Source organism: Lemur catta, chromosome 13, assembly GCF_020740605.2.
Source record: "Lemur catta isolate mLemCat1 chromosome 13, mLemCat1.pri, whole genome shotgun sequence".
Lineage (NCBI taxonomy): Eukaryota > Metazoa > Chordata > Mammalia > Primates > Lemuridae > Lemur > Lemur catta.
Window position 1 is genome coordinate 70,563,782 of NC_059140.1, and position 14,381 is coordinate 70,578,162.

Sequence of the window (14,381 nt, forward strand, 5' to 3'; positions counted from 1 at the left end):
TTCTCAAGGGCCTGTTGTAAGATACTTGGCTCTAAGCAGAGGTCAGTGTTTCAAGGGTGACTCACATCTTGGGGGCGAGTGGGGGTGATGGGTGGGATCCGTGAGCAGATCTGGCCCTTCCCAATGAAGGGGCGCTGAGGGAACCACCAGAGTGCTTGGGAGGGTCCGGGGCTCGTCCTCCCTGGTGGCACTCCGTGGATGGATCCTGGACGAGAATGATGAAAGAGTGATCCACTGGCTTCCATACCCTGGGAATGGTGGCAGACTATGAGGTCACATCAAAGGGTGTGGGTGTGGGTTGGAGGAGAGGAAGTCCTGTTTCTCTTGCCTCCCCTGAAGGTGGGGGCCTCACCTCTCGGCCCTGTCCTGGCTCAGACTCAGTCCTGTCCACGTTCTCTTCCTCGGTCCCCAGGGCCACCATCCGATCTGCCCCCAACCCCAGACGTCCACTTCTGGGGATTAAGGGGGGTTTGGGGGTGTAGCCGAGCTAGATGCTCTGAGGTCCCTGCGGCGGGAGCGGGGAGCGGGGCGCGGGGAGGGGGAGGGCCCGGGGCGCAGCCGTGGCGGGTGGGGCGAGACGGGCGCGCACGCGGAGGAGGAGGAGGGAGGGCCGCGAGCGAGTGAGACCAGATAAGGGAGCGCGCCCGCCACCGCCGCCGCCGCCCTCCTCCGGAGCGAGAGGCTGGAGTGAGGCTGTGCGAAGCGCCGCATTTCAATGAGGACGGGCCACGGCACATCCCTGCACTAGTGGCCGCAGCCGAGACGCCCGCGCTCCAGCAGCTGCCGCCGCCCAGCCCGGCCCCGCCGCCGCGCCCAGCCCGCAGCCCCGCAGCCCCGGCCGCGCCCAGCCCGGCGAGGACAGCACCAGGAGGCGGCCCCGATCGCGGCCACAAAGACCCCCGGCGGCATCTCTCCGCGGACCGGTGCGTGGTTTGCCTTCGCTGGGGAAGGGAGCTGCGGGGAGGGCGGCCCGGGGGCCCCGCAGCGCCCGCTCCGCCCGCAGCCGCGGGGCCCGGGGGCCCCGCAGCGCCCGCTCCGCCCGCAGCCGCGGGGCGCCGAGGGCAGGGCGGGCGCCCAGCTCGGCCGCCGCCGCCCCGCCCGCCGTTCCTCGAAAGGCGGCTGCCCTGCCGGGCCAGCCCTGGGGGCGTTGCGTTCGGGCGGACCCCGGGCTGCTGGCACCTGCCTCTTTTGTCTGGTGCCACCGGGCTTCAGACCGGGAGTCGGGCGAGCGGGCCCCCAGGCTTTTCGCCGCGTTGTTAGTGGATACGGAGAGCCAGGGCGGAGAAGCCGGGAGAGGTGCTTGTCATTGTCGGAACTGGCTGCGGAGCGAGGACCAAGTCTAGCCTGAGCCTAGAAGGAGTGGCGGGCCCGGCCTCTTATTGTGTGTGTGCCTTCCCGTGTGCCCGGGCGGGTGGTGTGTGCTTGAGGATGGGGGTGATTGGGCATGGTGGTGGCTGCAGCGTGGGTGTTGCAAGCGGGTTTGCAGGGTCTCAAGTTCCTTCGGGGACAGCCAGGCTGCTTCGTGTTCGAATTAGTACCTGCAGTGCTGAAAGCACGCGGAGAGGAAATGGCATTTTCCTGCTAGTGGGAGTGCACGCACAGCCCCGCATTGCCCCACAAAAGAGGCTGCTTTTGAAATCCAGGTTTGTGCAGAATTGCTTTTGTATTTGGCAAGGACATGCTTGTCGGTGGTAGAGCAGATGAAAGGTTTCATTCAAACCGGTTCCCTCTCCGCCGCACCTGAGAATGTGTGTCCAGGTTACGGTGCACACGCGTTCAGCAGCCACACTGCAGGGTGTTCCATGAATACGTTTTATGACTGTTCCCAAATATATTGCCTTTCAGTGGGAAAGGAAAGTAGGACAGCGTTTTAACTATGAAATGTCACATGGATGCGGGTCAGAAGGGATTTTAAGAGAGGTCATATGGAAGAAAATTATAAAAGATATGCACACACCCTGTGACATCTACGTCTGTGGGGGTGCACACACCTGGAAGGTATGTGTATGCCTTTTATTTCACGCCTGTGCATCTACCTGAATCCTAATCCCACTGCTAAAATATGCCCTGGGACTTCCAGGTCCAGCATCTGTTTAGATGTGGTGGCGTTTGCGACAATTATTTTTCTTGGGGTGGGTGTTTGTAAATTTCTGAAACAAGAACCCATGTGGGTGAACAGAGCTTCCTCCAAATGGTGAGAAATCCCACCAAGAACAATCATGGATGTTGGTTTCCTGGCATGGCAGTATTTATAGGAAAAGCTCTGATATAGGAAAAGCCAGTACCCCTTCTTCCCCACCCAGGGTCTGTGGTCTCTGTGGCTGAGTCCCTGTGGCTTTGCTTTTGGTGCCACTGCACATGTGTACCCAGGCCCTTGGCCACTTATGGTCCATGAACATGGGGCTGTGTGTTCTAGCAGGCTTCCTGTGCAGAAAGTGTGAACCTGGGGGAGGCCAGCGAATCTTTTTCAGGAGCTCTTGGTTGAAACGCATGACTAAGCCAACTGAAGAGCTGAGACAGCCAAGGCCAGGGAAAGAGCACCTATTTTGATGCTGTAAATAATTACCAGAACACACTAGGGTGTGGAGTGTGGTTTTTTGACATTCATTTAGTGGTAGCTGTAGTCTTGAAAATGATCTGACTTTGAGTGTGGTTTTTCTTTGTCGACAACATCACTGCCCACTTTTGGACAGGTTCATTGAAGAGAAGTGAAAGATGGGGGCTCTGCCCTTGGAGGAAGGTGTGATCCAGTTGGAGGAAGTATGTTAAAAAAAATAAATAAATAAACTTTCCTCTATTTTAAATTGTTCTTTTCTTTCTTTTATTTATTTATTTTTCATTTGGTGTGGAGTTCTTGGTACTGAAAGCCTGTTCCTTTTAGGGAATTCAAACAATTGCCAAATTATTTGGCTTTTGCCAGTTGTGCATAGCTGACAGCTCTTTAGAAGTAGATTTGCACTTTCTCTGGTAACACAACTGTGCCATCCTTTGTTTCAACCCTGCTTGTTTTCTTTAAGTTTATATCAATTTAGGAGGAAGCCCCAAGACCCCTAGGGTAGGAAGAATGATCACTGCCTTTAAAAATCAAACAAAACCTTCAAAAGCCAATTTGGCGTTTCTAATTTACAAAGTTTGGAAGAGCTTTGTGAGTTTGGTGTGAGTACTGGCAGTATCCTCTGCCCCATCTCCAAGACACACACCCCTTTTGGAAGACAGGAGAGCTCACTTTAAAAATATATACATAAAATAGTAGGAGCAGTTACCAATATCATGGGCAAAATATTGGTTCTGTTAAATAATTAATGCCTACAGGATTAAATATCAAAGTGATAATTGTTTTAAAGTTTCCTAACTTCAAAATCAATGAAACCAGTTCATAGCTACCTATATATGGTATAATACACCAAACTCATAATCACTCTAGGTTTAAATCACACTCCACTTGCTCCCCCTACCCCCAGGCCTCTCAATGGGGTCAGCGTTAGACTCGTGAGCAGACAGAATCATGAACATTAGAGGCCTGGTGACCACTGCTCCCTCTGTGTTCAGACAAGGTGTCGATCAGTGAGCTGGCCTGCCCAAGGTCACTGAGCTAGTTTGGAGTGAGGTCCTTAAAAACCCCTGCTTTCTATGCTGCTGATGGGCCAGTCAGGGGAGCTAGGGATGGAGGGCATCAGCTCTGGAGTCACAGTAAATCTGGATTCAAATCCAAAACCCCTCAGTTACAACCTTGGGACCCTGGATAAATTCCATACCCACCCCTAGTCTTGATAATATCACCTGCCTTGTTAGATTAATATGAGGCCTAGAAGAGAATTTTTAGCATATTATACAACAAATAATTGATGAATAATAGTGTCAGGCACAGGCCAGACATTCAATAAATATTGGTTTCTTCCACTTCATTTCAGGAGTACCAAATCTCTAGCTGTGCTTGGGGGCATGAAATTTTAGCCACTCTGAATGGATCAGAAGTCAGCTTATTGAGGGTAAAAGAAAGGTCAGGGACCAGCAGCAGTACTTTCGGTGAGTTTTGGCTGAGTTTCAGAAAGGTGGTATCATCTAGGTGGTGGGATTTGGGAAGTACTTGTAAAGTTCTTATCCCTGATTTTCCATTTTCCTTATATTTTATTTCAATGTGCCTGAAATTTTGCCATTAAAATTTCATTCCTTTGAATGCAGAGGTTTTTCCACTTTCTAGATTGTCCTGTTAAAACACAGATCCCCCTTCAAGGGGCAACACCACAAGCAACCCCTTGGCAAGGATGAATGGATCCTGCAGGCGGCTTGCTGAAAAGTAGTAGAATGGAAAAATGGGGCCTGTGGGGGTGCAGGTGTATCTTTTGGAAGGTCATGAGGTGGAGATCAGGAGGACCCAGGAGCCTCCCTTGCCAGAAGAGAAAGACTCTGTTTCCCCTAGTTCATTTTGTGCCAGGGTCAGCAAGAGAAATGCAGATTTTATTGATAAAAAATCTTAATACTTATCATATCCTTAATACTTATCACTATCCTAAGGGCTTCATGTACATTAACTTATTTAATGGTTAATATTAACTATGAGGTAGATACTATTCTTATTTCTATTTTGTGGTTGAGGAAATCAAGGCTTAAAGATGTTGATCAAGTAGGTTTCTCAGGGCTACACAGGTAGTATAGGGGCAAGTCTACTTCACCATCTTTAAGCCTCGATTTTCTCAACCACAAAGATAGTGAGAACCTTAGCAGAAGGAAGGGAAGAGTCCTCCAAAGAAGAAGTAAATGTTTTCCTTTCTTCTTGTTCTTCTTCTTCTCCTCCTTTTTCTTCTTCTGCTTCTTTTTTAACCCAACTTATGTGAAGCACTAAATGTAAATACATGAGGTATGATGCATTTGCTTTTAGAAATATTGAATATGTGAATAAGTTGGGAAGGCTTCCTTTAGTCAGTACAACCTACGGATTGATTTAATTTGCTCTCCATCTGGCCGTGGGGAGCACAAACGCTATGTAAAGCTTTTGCAGTCTGACTGTTAAATGCTGCCTGCCCTCTCTTTTTTTTTCCTGGGCCACCAAGGCCACTTGTCTTTCCCTGTATAATGATACAAAAGCACATTTTCTGCCTGTCACCAGGTAGGGTGCCCTGCAAGGAGTGGTGGGCTCCAGAGTCAGGCAAACCTGGGTTGGAATTGCTGGCAAAAGCAGTTCTTAACTTGTTTACTTGAAGACATTTAGGTGAAGTTTTTCTATGCCTCAGTTGCTTCATCTGTACAGAGGGATGATAATACTCTGAAAGTCTGTTGTGACCACTGAAAATAAGATCTGCTTGCAGCCTGCTACGTTGTAGGCAGTGTGTACAGAGGAGTTGTTTACAGCAAAACTGGGGTTGATTAATAAGTGGTTTGCACTGGGATCGCCCCTTCTTTCTCTCCCATTTTCTAACTGCTATTAAAGAAGCCATCAATGACAGCCGTTGCGAAGCAGAGCCTTCGAAATCACGGTCTCAAAATAACATCGGTGTGTGTGTGTCTGCTTTTGTTTGTGGGGCTCGCAGGTCCGACGGGAAGTCCATCATGTCCTTCGGCAGAGACATGGAGCTGGAGCACTTCGACGAGCGGGATAAGGCGCAGAGGTACAGCCGCGGCTCGCGGGTGAACGGCCTGCCCAGCCCCACGCACAGCGCGCACTGCAGCTTCTACCGCACGCGCACGCTGCAGACGCTCAGCTCCGAGAAGAAGGCCAAGAAGGTGCGTTTCTATCGAAACGGAGACCGGTACTTCAAAGGGATTGTGTACGCCATCTCCCCGGACCGCTTCCGATCCTTTGAGGCCCTGCTGGCTGATTTGACCCGAACTCTGTCGGATAACGTGAATTTGCCCCAGGGAGTGAGAACCATCTACACCATCGACGGGCTCAAGAAGATCTCCAGCCTGGACCAACTGGTGGAAGGTGAGCGCCATGGGATGACCCCCAAGTGACCCCACAGGTTCCCTTCTCAGATGTCCACACTGTGGTAACCTTCTCCCACTCCCCCTCTGAGAGTTTGCGTGCGGCCTTGTGGCTACCATCCTTGTTTCACACGTTTGCCTTTGCTGTGCTGTAGTGCAAAAAGAGAAAAAAAATTAATGATACTAGTCAGGTAGCTTATAACAATGGCCTGAGGGGAAAAATGCCTAATTCTACAGCATGCTCTATTTTCTTTTTCACACCCATGCTGCATTAATTTTAAAAGTCCATTTTTGTATCTCCAATCGTATAGTTCATATTCATTTCTAAATGCAAATTGAACTTTTGCTATCACGATGTCTGAAAGTACTTGAACTGAAAATGACTAATGGATCATGAAATTTTAGACTTGAAAGGAACCTTAGATAGCCATCAAACCCATTAATTTTATCTTTGCACACTGAGGCCCAGAAAATTCAAAGGACATGGTAAGATAGTCGTGACACTGGACCCAAAATTAGTTTTTCTGACAGCCCTTTCCACTGTGATGCTTCCTTTTAAGTTTAAAGGATTATTGTCTTTCTATGATATTTGAGGATATGAAGGGAGTAATCGGTTTATTTTATAAGTCCAGTTTAGGTTAGTAGTAATTATCTGCTTTAGACATTTAATGTGGAAACAGCATGCTTTGGATTCACAGATGAGGCCTGGTATCTTATTCAAGCGGAGTAGGTCCTCACTGCCTCTGGGCAACACTTTTCTTAGGATGGACCCTTGTTGGAACAGGGCATAAAGCCTCTCATCACCTTAGAACTCATAATTGAATTAAAGCGAGTTAGAGAAAAATAATGAGGTTAAATGTATGCTAAGGTGTGAACGAGGATAGCAGATCCTCTTTGAAGAGTGGTTTTTTTTTTGAGATTTAGGACTCATGGCCCTGGTGAAGGAGTCAGTGGCACCAAGGGGCACAGGAAAGGAAGGTCCTAGTGTCAGAAGAGCTGGGTTTCGCCCTAGGTCCTCTTTACTCCAGATGTGTTCACCCAGGCCCTGTTGTCTAGTTGGGTCCGGGCGGGATGCCTCGTAATTCCCTCCCTCTCCTGTGCAGGTAGCTGGAAGCATCCCTTTCAGCCCCCTTGGAGTCTGGGTTTGCTCTCCCCTGACTGCGCACTGACAGAGCCCTCTTGTCCTGCTCTGTAGCCAGTCTGTGTGGGATTCAAGGCGAGGACTTCTCCCTTTGTCCTTGTCTTTATTCCTTGGCAGGAAGGCCAGACCGTTCTCAGTATGACTGGACTTCAGAACATGCACAGGAGCCTGGACTTGGTGTGTTTGTTTTGTGGGAATTCACATTTCTTTTTGGTGACTTGTCACTCTGCCAAGATGCCTGTAGACTTGGCCTTTTTTCCTCTATTCAGGGGTTGGAGCTTCCAGTAAATTAATAAGGAAGAACGAACATGAAATCTTTGTGTATCAGCTTTGATTTCTAGGCCCTGTCCTTTGCATGACCTTGGAAAATACAAGGATTTATAAAACACTTGGTGGTATATTCCAAGGGATCTGGATAAAGGTCAGATGCAAAGTCAGGTGCATGCCCAGTCACCAAGCCATTCCTTTAAGGGCTGATGGTATCATGTGGAGAATATGCCAAGATCTCAGAGCACGTCCCAAGCCAGCTACGGGGTTGATGCCTCCCTCTGTTCTAGAGTCACTTGTGCAGCATCTCCGGGGGCAGGGGTCCTTCAGTCAGTTTCCCACCCAGAACTGATCTTTACTGAGAAGTGGCCAGAGGTATTCCCATAACCCCCATCCACCAAGGAGAAGGTATGAGAGGTGACAGATGAGAGTACTTTCACATCTAGGGACCAGCAAGATTGTGGCACGCTTGCCACCATCTTCTTTGTCCTTATCTTTCACCACAAAATAGTGCCAGCTCTGAGAGACTGCTGTTTTGACTGAAGATAATGATGATGATAGCTCACATTTATTGAGCATGTGCCAGGCACTGGTCAGAGTTCCTTGCATATATGAATACATTTCATTCTCACAATGGTCCTGGGAGGTAGGAACCGTTATCCTTCTACTAAGATGAGGCACAGTGCGGTTGAATGATCTGCTCGAACTCACCCAGCAAGAAATGGTAGCGTTAGGGTTTGAACCCATGAAGGCTGGTGCCAGAGCCTGAGGTCACCACTGCCACTAAGATATTGTGTGCCATGAATTCAACTCCTACAAAAGGCACTCTTGTGGCTCGATTTAATACAGTGGATTATTTTTTCATATAGCAGAATGTTAGACATTTTAGTGTAAAGGTAACTACCAACCATAAGTTGTTCCCATTGCTATTAGTAGCGTTTAAATAAAATATTATTGTATTAACTTCTTGAAAACAAATGTTTTTAATCTTGAATTAATTCCAGGAAAGAAAGATGCTGCTTCCAGAAACACTTTATTATTTTCATTTGCCTCCAAATACTTTTCTCCTGAATCAGTATGAAGTAACTGCAGAATGAATATTCTGATGCTTAAAAATTACTTTTTTGAAAAAAATACCCCTTTCTGAATGATTGAATGGTAACTTCAGTACAGTGTGTGAGTTCACATATTGGCTGCATTTATTTTTTGAATTTTCAGTTTAAACAGATTTTTTTTTTCTAATTCATAACACTGACAATTAGCATGCAGCTGCACTTAGTGTTTAAATAGCTGGAAATTCATTTAGATTGGCCTCTTTGTCAATTACATTTTTGCTTAGTCTGTTAAAATGCAAACCGTTGCTTCATATTCATCATTAGGCTCATATCTCTCACTTTACATACTAATTTTATGTAAACGTCAATGCATGTTATTAGCTTTTCATTTCCCCTTCCAATGTGATGATGTTTGAGTTTTAAATTAAATCCTCTTAGCGGGTGCAGTGACAAGTGTATTTGACTTCTAATTATTTTTTTAAGTTTGTTCTTTCTCACTTGTTCTCATACTGAAATTTCTGAATTACAATGATATATGTGAATTTCTTTATTTATAACAGTCTCATGGTCACTTTCACTGTTTTATTATTATGTACTGATCATTATGCCCAAGTGTGGTTTAAACCCATTGATAGAGCTGGTTATGAGCCCAAATAATATATGTATGAGTAAGTGTGTACATGTGTGTATGTGTGATTGTATGTGTATCTACCTATGCATGTATGTGAATATACACACACATATATTTAAGAGTATACCAAAGGCGATGCTCTTGTTTGCTGTCAAAATGGCCTTAATATGTTGTAAAAAAATCATGATACTTAATAAGGAAAGTTGAATTGCAAGCCTAATTCTGCAAGTGATTCATCTTGAGACATGGCCTCATTTCCCCCAATTTTGTACCATTTATATTCTATGGTGGGTATGCAAATGTTGGAAAGATAAATGAAGGTAAAACATTTAAAGCCTTTGAACTCTTAGGAGAGAGATGTAATGTAAATCATGAGCATTGATCTATTCATTGCTTGACTGATTTGTCCTTTCAACATCTTGTGTGAATATAGGTATGAAAGGGCTGGGACATTTCTCTTAAGCATTCGGTTAAAAACTAGGGAGATATGTCATCTTCTGGATATATAAGTTACTTTGTTTATCAGATCTGCACTATTAGAGGCAAGTCCCTGTTATTCCTCTGTTCTCACGCATGCCTTGGCCCCTTACCAACCTGAGGTGGATGTTGCCTGGCTCTGCAGCTGTAGTTTTCATGAGGGCTTTTTCCAAGTTCCCATCAGAATTCACCTCTTAGGAATAAACTCATCTTTACCCCACAGTTAGGGAATCTCTCTCCTACCATGGCTGCTGGATTACCCATCTTTTCCTGTTTCCCTGAGGGTCATCCTCTACTTTCTTTTCTCTAAGTTACTAGCTTCCTCTATGGCTCTCTCTGCTATATTGAATTTTTAAAAATTAATTTTTGAATAGTTATAAAACATGCTCTCTCTAAAATTTCCCAGAGGTAATCACTTTAACTAGATTTTTTGAGGATGAGCTCAGAGATAGCAGTGCCTGTGAAGGATATACGTGTGCAGTAGCCCCCCCTTATCCTTGGAGGACACGTTCCAAGAGCCCCAGTGGATCCCTGAAATGGCAGATAGTAACAAACCCCATAAATACTGTTTTTTCCTATTCATACATACCTATGATAAAGTTTAATGTGTAAATTAGGCACAGTAAGAGACTAAAAACAACAGCTAATAATAAAGTGGAACAATTACAACACTATACTGTAATAAAAATTATGTGAATTCAGGCTGGGCAACATAGTGAGACTCCACCTCTTAAAACGAAATAGTTATGTAAATATGGGCTCTTTTTTTCTCTCAAAATATCTTATTGTACTGTAATCATCCTTCTTCTTGTGATGAAGAAAGGATGGAGCGAGATGGTGAGAGATTTCATCACACTACTCAAAACAGCATGCAATTGAAAACTTATGAAGTATTTATTTCTGGAATTTTCCATTCAATATTTTTGGACCACAGTTGACTATGGAACTGAGAAAGGTGAAACCACAGATAAGGGAGTAATTTTCTGTGCTCACAGTTATGCACCTTGCTTTGCATACTTATCAATATATCTTGGAGGCCTTTTCATGTCAGTACATCTGGAACTACCGTGTTCTTTCTACTGATTTCAGTACTCCTCTATACAAATGTACCATAATTTATTTTACTAGCCTTTTATTAATGGACTTTTAGGTTGTGTGCAATTCTTTGTTGCTGCAAACAATTTTGCAATGAATATTTTTGCATATATGTTTTCCACTCATGTAGGAGAATATCTTTAGGATAAATTCCTAGAAGTAGTGTTTTTGGATAGAGAGGTACAAACACTCAACTTTTAAGAGCTATTGCAAAATTCCTGTCCATAGAGGTGATTCCAGTTTACATACCAACCAGTAATGCGTGAGAGTGGCTATTTCTCTACACCCTCAACAGGATGGTTTGTTATCAAATGTTTTGCCATTTGGCAACCTATTAAGAAAAGCAAAATATATATTTTGTTATAATTTTAATTTTCATCCTTTTAAATGTTTAAAAGGCATTTGCATTTCTTTTTCTAGGTATTGTATCCCCTTAACTTTTGATCATTTTTCTACCAGGTTGAGGTCTTTTGTTTATTGTGTTTTTTTGCCATGTAGATTTACAAAAGAAAAATACATAATGAAATGTATCCGTCTTTTCATTTATGGGTTGTTTTTCATGCCTCTTGGCATGTTTTTCAGCCTCTGTATGCTGAGATCATAAAGCAATTTTTCCCAATCTTTTTGTAGTATTTTTATGTTCTTATTAAAAAATATTTGAAAGAAAGTCATATTGTTATAATATGTGATGTAGGGATTTAGTTCAACCTTATTTTTTGGGGGGCTACTTGCTTCATTTCTTTAATGTTTTATTTTGAAAGTAATTTGGACTTACAGAAGTATCACAGAGATAGGAAGTTCCTGTATACCCTTCATCCAACCTCCCTTAATGGAACATCACACAACCAAGGTACAATGAACAAAACTCTCAATAACACGTTAACTTTGGTACAGTACAGTGGCTAAACTATATGTTTTATTTGGCTTTCATTACTTTTCCCACTGATGTCCTTTTTTTGTTCCGGAATCACACATTGCATTTAGTTGGCATGTCCCCTTCAACAGCTGTGATAGTTTTTCCATCTTTTCTTGTCCTTAATGGCTTTGACAGTTTTAAAGAATACTGGTCAGTTATTTTGTAGAACATCCTTTAATCTGGGTTTTTCTGATCATTAGATTGATGTTATGCATTTTGGGCAAGAATTCCACAGCAGTGATGTTGTGTCCTTCTCAGGGCATCATTTCAGGGGGTACATGATGTTGATATGTTTTATTGGTTATCCGTGAGCAGTTGGTTAAGGTAGTGTCTGCCAGGTATTGTTTCTCTAAAGTTATGATTTTCACCTTTGTAATTAATATTGTGGGGAGAAACTTTGAGGCTATGTAAATATCTTATTTCTCCTTAAGCTTTTGCCTATGAATTTTGGCATTTATTGGTGAATCTTGCATAATAGCAGTTATTACTATAGTGTTCTAATGGTGATTTTCTATTTCCCTCTTACTTGCTACATTTTAAAACCTGGATGTCCTCCATTTTCCTATCTTTGGATCATCTACTGTGATCTCTTCAACTCCCATTATTGTAACCACTCTTCTAAGACCTGTTGCTCCCAAATCATATCTTTTCTTCTACGCTCCAACTACCTTGATGTATTTGTCAGATACTCTCATCCTTAGTCCTTTCAAACTCAACATATATAAATGTGAACTCATTCTTTTCCATTTTCTAGAATTCATTCCTCCTCTTGTGTTCAGATCTTATTAAAGGTGTCATCACCTGCTATGATACTAATGTTTGTGACCCCCTAAAATTCACATGTTGGAACTTAATCACTAATGTGATATGTCAAGAGGAGAGGGCTTTAGGAGGTGATTACATCGTAAGGGTGGACCCCTCATGAATGAGATTAATTGCTTTATATAAGATGCCCCTCAGAACTGCTCTGCCCCTTCCACCCTGTGAGGATACAGTGTGAAGCCACCATGTGTGAGGAAGGAAACCCTCACCAGACACTGGATATTAATAATGGTGCCTTGATCTTGGACTTCCCAGCCTCTGGAGCTGTTAGCAATAAATGTTTGTTGTTTATAAGCCACTCAGGTTATGGTATTTTGTTATAGCAGGCCAGAGGGACTAAGATACCACCTAACTTATCATCCTTGACTTCTCCCTCTCTTACTCCCTCAAATCTAAGCTGTTACCAAATTCTGTTGTTCTGCTTAAGATATCTCTCCAATTTATCCCCTCCTCTCCATCACCATTGTTACAGCTTTCAAGTCCTCATTACTGTTTAATAAGAGGTACTTCTTGTGATGAACGAGGGATACATTTTTCTACGGTGAGCATTGTAGAAAATTTTGAAATATGCAAAAAAGTATAAAAATTAAATAGTAACTGTTTTTTCTACTGTTTGATTCTTGTCTTTTTCCTGTACTCTTACAATAGGTTCCTAAGCTAAAAATACATATCTTAGTTTTTCTTTTCTTTATGGTATCCTTGCATTTGCCCCTGCTTTTCCATTCTCATTACAACTTATATCAGCTCCTTTTGGACCCACATGTGCTATACAGTAGTCTTCAAACCAGTTTGCCTGCCTGTAAACCTGGCCACAGACAAGCCACTTTGTGCCGTACCTTTGCTTAATAACGGCTCTCCGGTTTACTTAAAGAATACAGCCCAGAGTCTTTAATGTGCTCTTCTCAGGAATTTGACACCCACCCCTGCCTCGTCCTCTGGCCTTGTCTTCTCTTACCCGTTGGTATACTCAGCCCTGCAGCCCAGCTGCTCTCTCTTGTGTTACCCCATCTCTGGGCTTCCCTTATCTCCTGTCTCAGGGTAAGGTGGGTTCCCTCTTCTGAGGCGATGTAGCATCCTGGCTCGGAGCACGGGCCCTGGAGTCTGACCACCAGCATTTGAATCTGGGCTTTACCTTTATTAGCTAAGTGACCTAGAGCAACCGACCTATATCATTGTGCCTCAGTGTGCCCTGTGATAAGGCATATGTTGGTACTTACGGGGCAGAGCTGAGGATTGCAGGTAAGGTGGTCTATGTTAGGATAGCTCTGCTACGTGACAAACATGCAGATGACCTGTTCTACCCATAGCTTCTCAATGCTCGCCCTCCTCAGACTGTGGGAGCAATTGTTTAGATTGAGTCTCCCACAGTCTAAACAATTCTTGCCTTGGTCTTCCTGACCTCTCCACCCCAAAGCTCTTCCACGAAAAGAGATATCTGTATTTTCTGTCTTTACTTTCTCAACTTCCAACCATACTTCAGCTCCTTAGTTAGCTTCATTACCCTGTAATATACTTATTTATTTTACATTTAAGTCTCTGCAAGTCAGGGAGCCATTGGAGTCCTCATAGCTTAGCATGATAGTTGCAGGTACTCAATAAATATCATGGGAAGAAAGAAGAGAGGATGATTGAATGAAAGCAAACCAGCATCACTGCTCACCCGAAGTGGCCATTATGGAGCCATGCGTGGTCTCCTGCTGGCCAAACCAGTGATCTGTTGGGAATCCTTATCTTCCCTGCTGTCCCATTGAGACGCTAATGTCGAGATCTCACCATCAGACCTTCATTTTTAACTGCTTGCTGGAAATCTCCAACTAGTTGGCTCCTAGGAACTTCAAATTCAGTATGTGCACAGCCAAATTAATTTCCTTCCTTACCACCTAGTCCAAACCTGTTCCCCTTCTTATTTTATCTATTATGGTATATGGGAGGTAGGCTCAAAGAACATTTCCAGTGTCATCATTTCGGAGTCTTTGTTGAGTCATATGCGCTTGGGCCCAACATCGAATCAATTGCCAATTCTGGCTGACTGTATGTGCTCAATACTCCTCTGAG

General features: G+C 44.1%; 1 protein-coding gene across 2 annotated transcripts in view; it reads left to right on the top strand.

Annotated features, from left to right (window-relative positions):
- Positions 1-689: 689 nt before the first annotated feature.
- Positions 690-14,381, top strand: part of DCLK1 (doublecortin like kinase 1) — a 307,997-nt gene continuing 294,305 nt past the window's right edge. The window contains exons 1-2 of one of the 2 annotated variants that reach the window (XM_045567186.1): positions 690-923; positions 5,529-5,923. In XM_045567186.1, the coding sequence (XP_045423142.1) occupies positions 5,548-5,923 (376 nt within the window). In that variant the 5' untranslated portion in view covers positions 690-923; positions 5,529-5,547. The remainder of the gene's footprint in view (positions 924-5,528; positions 5,924-14,381) is intronic. The other variant, XM_045567187.1, reaches the window with a different exon arrangement.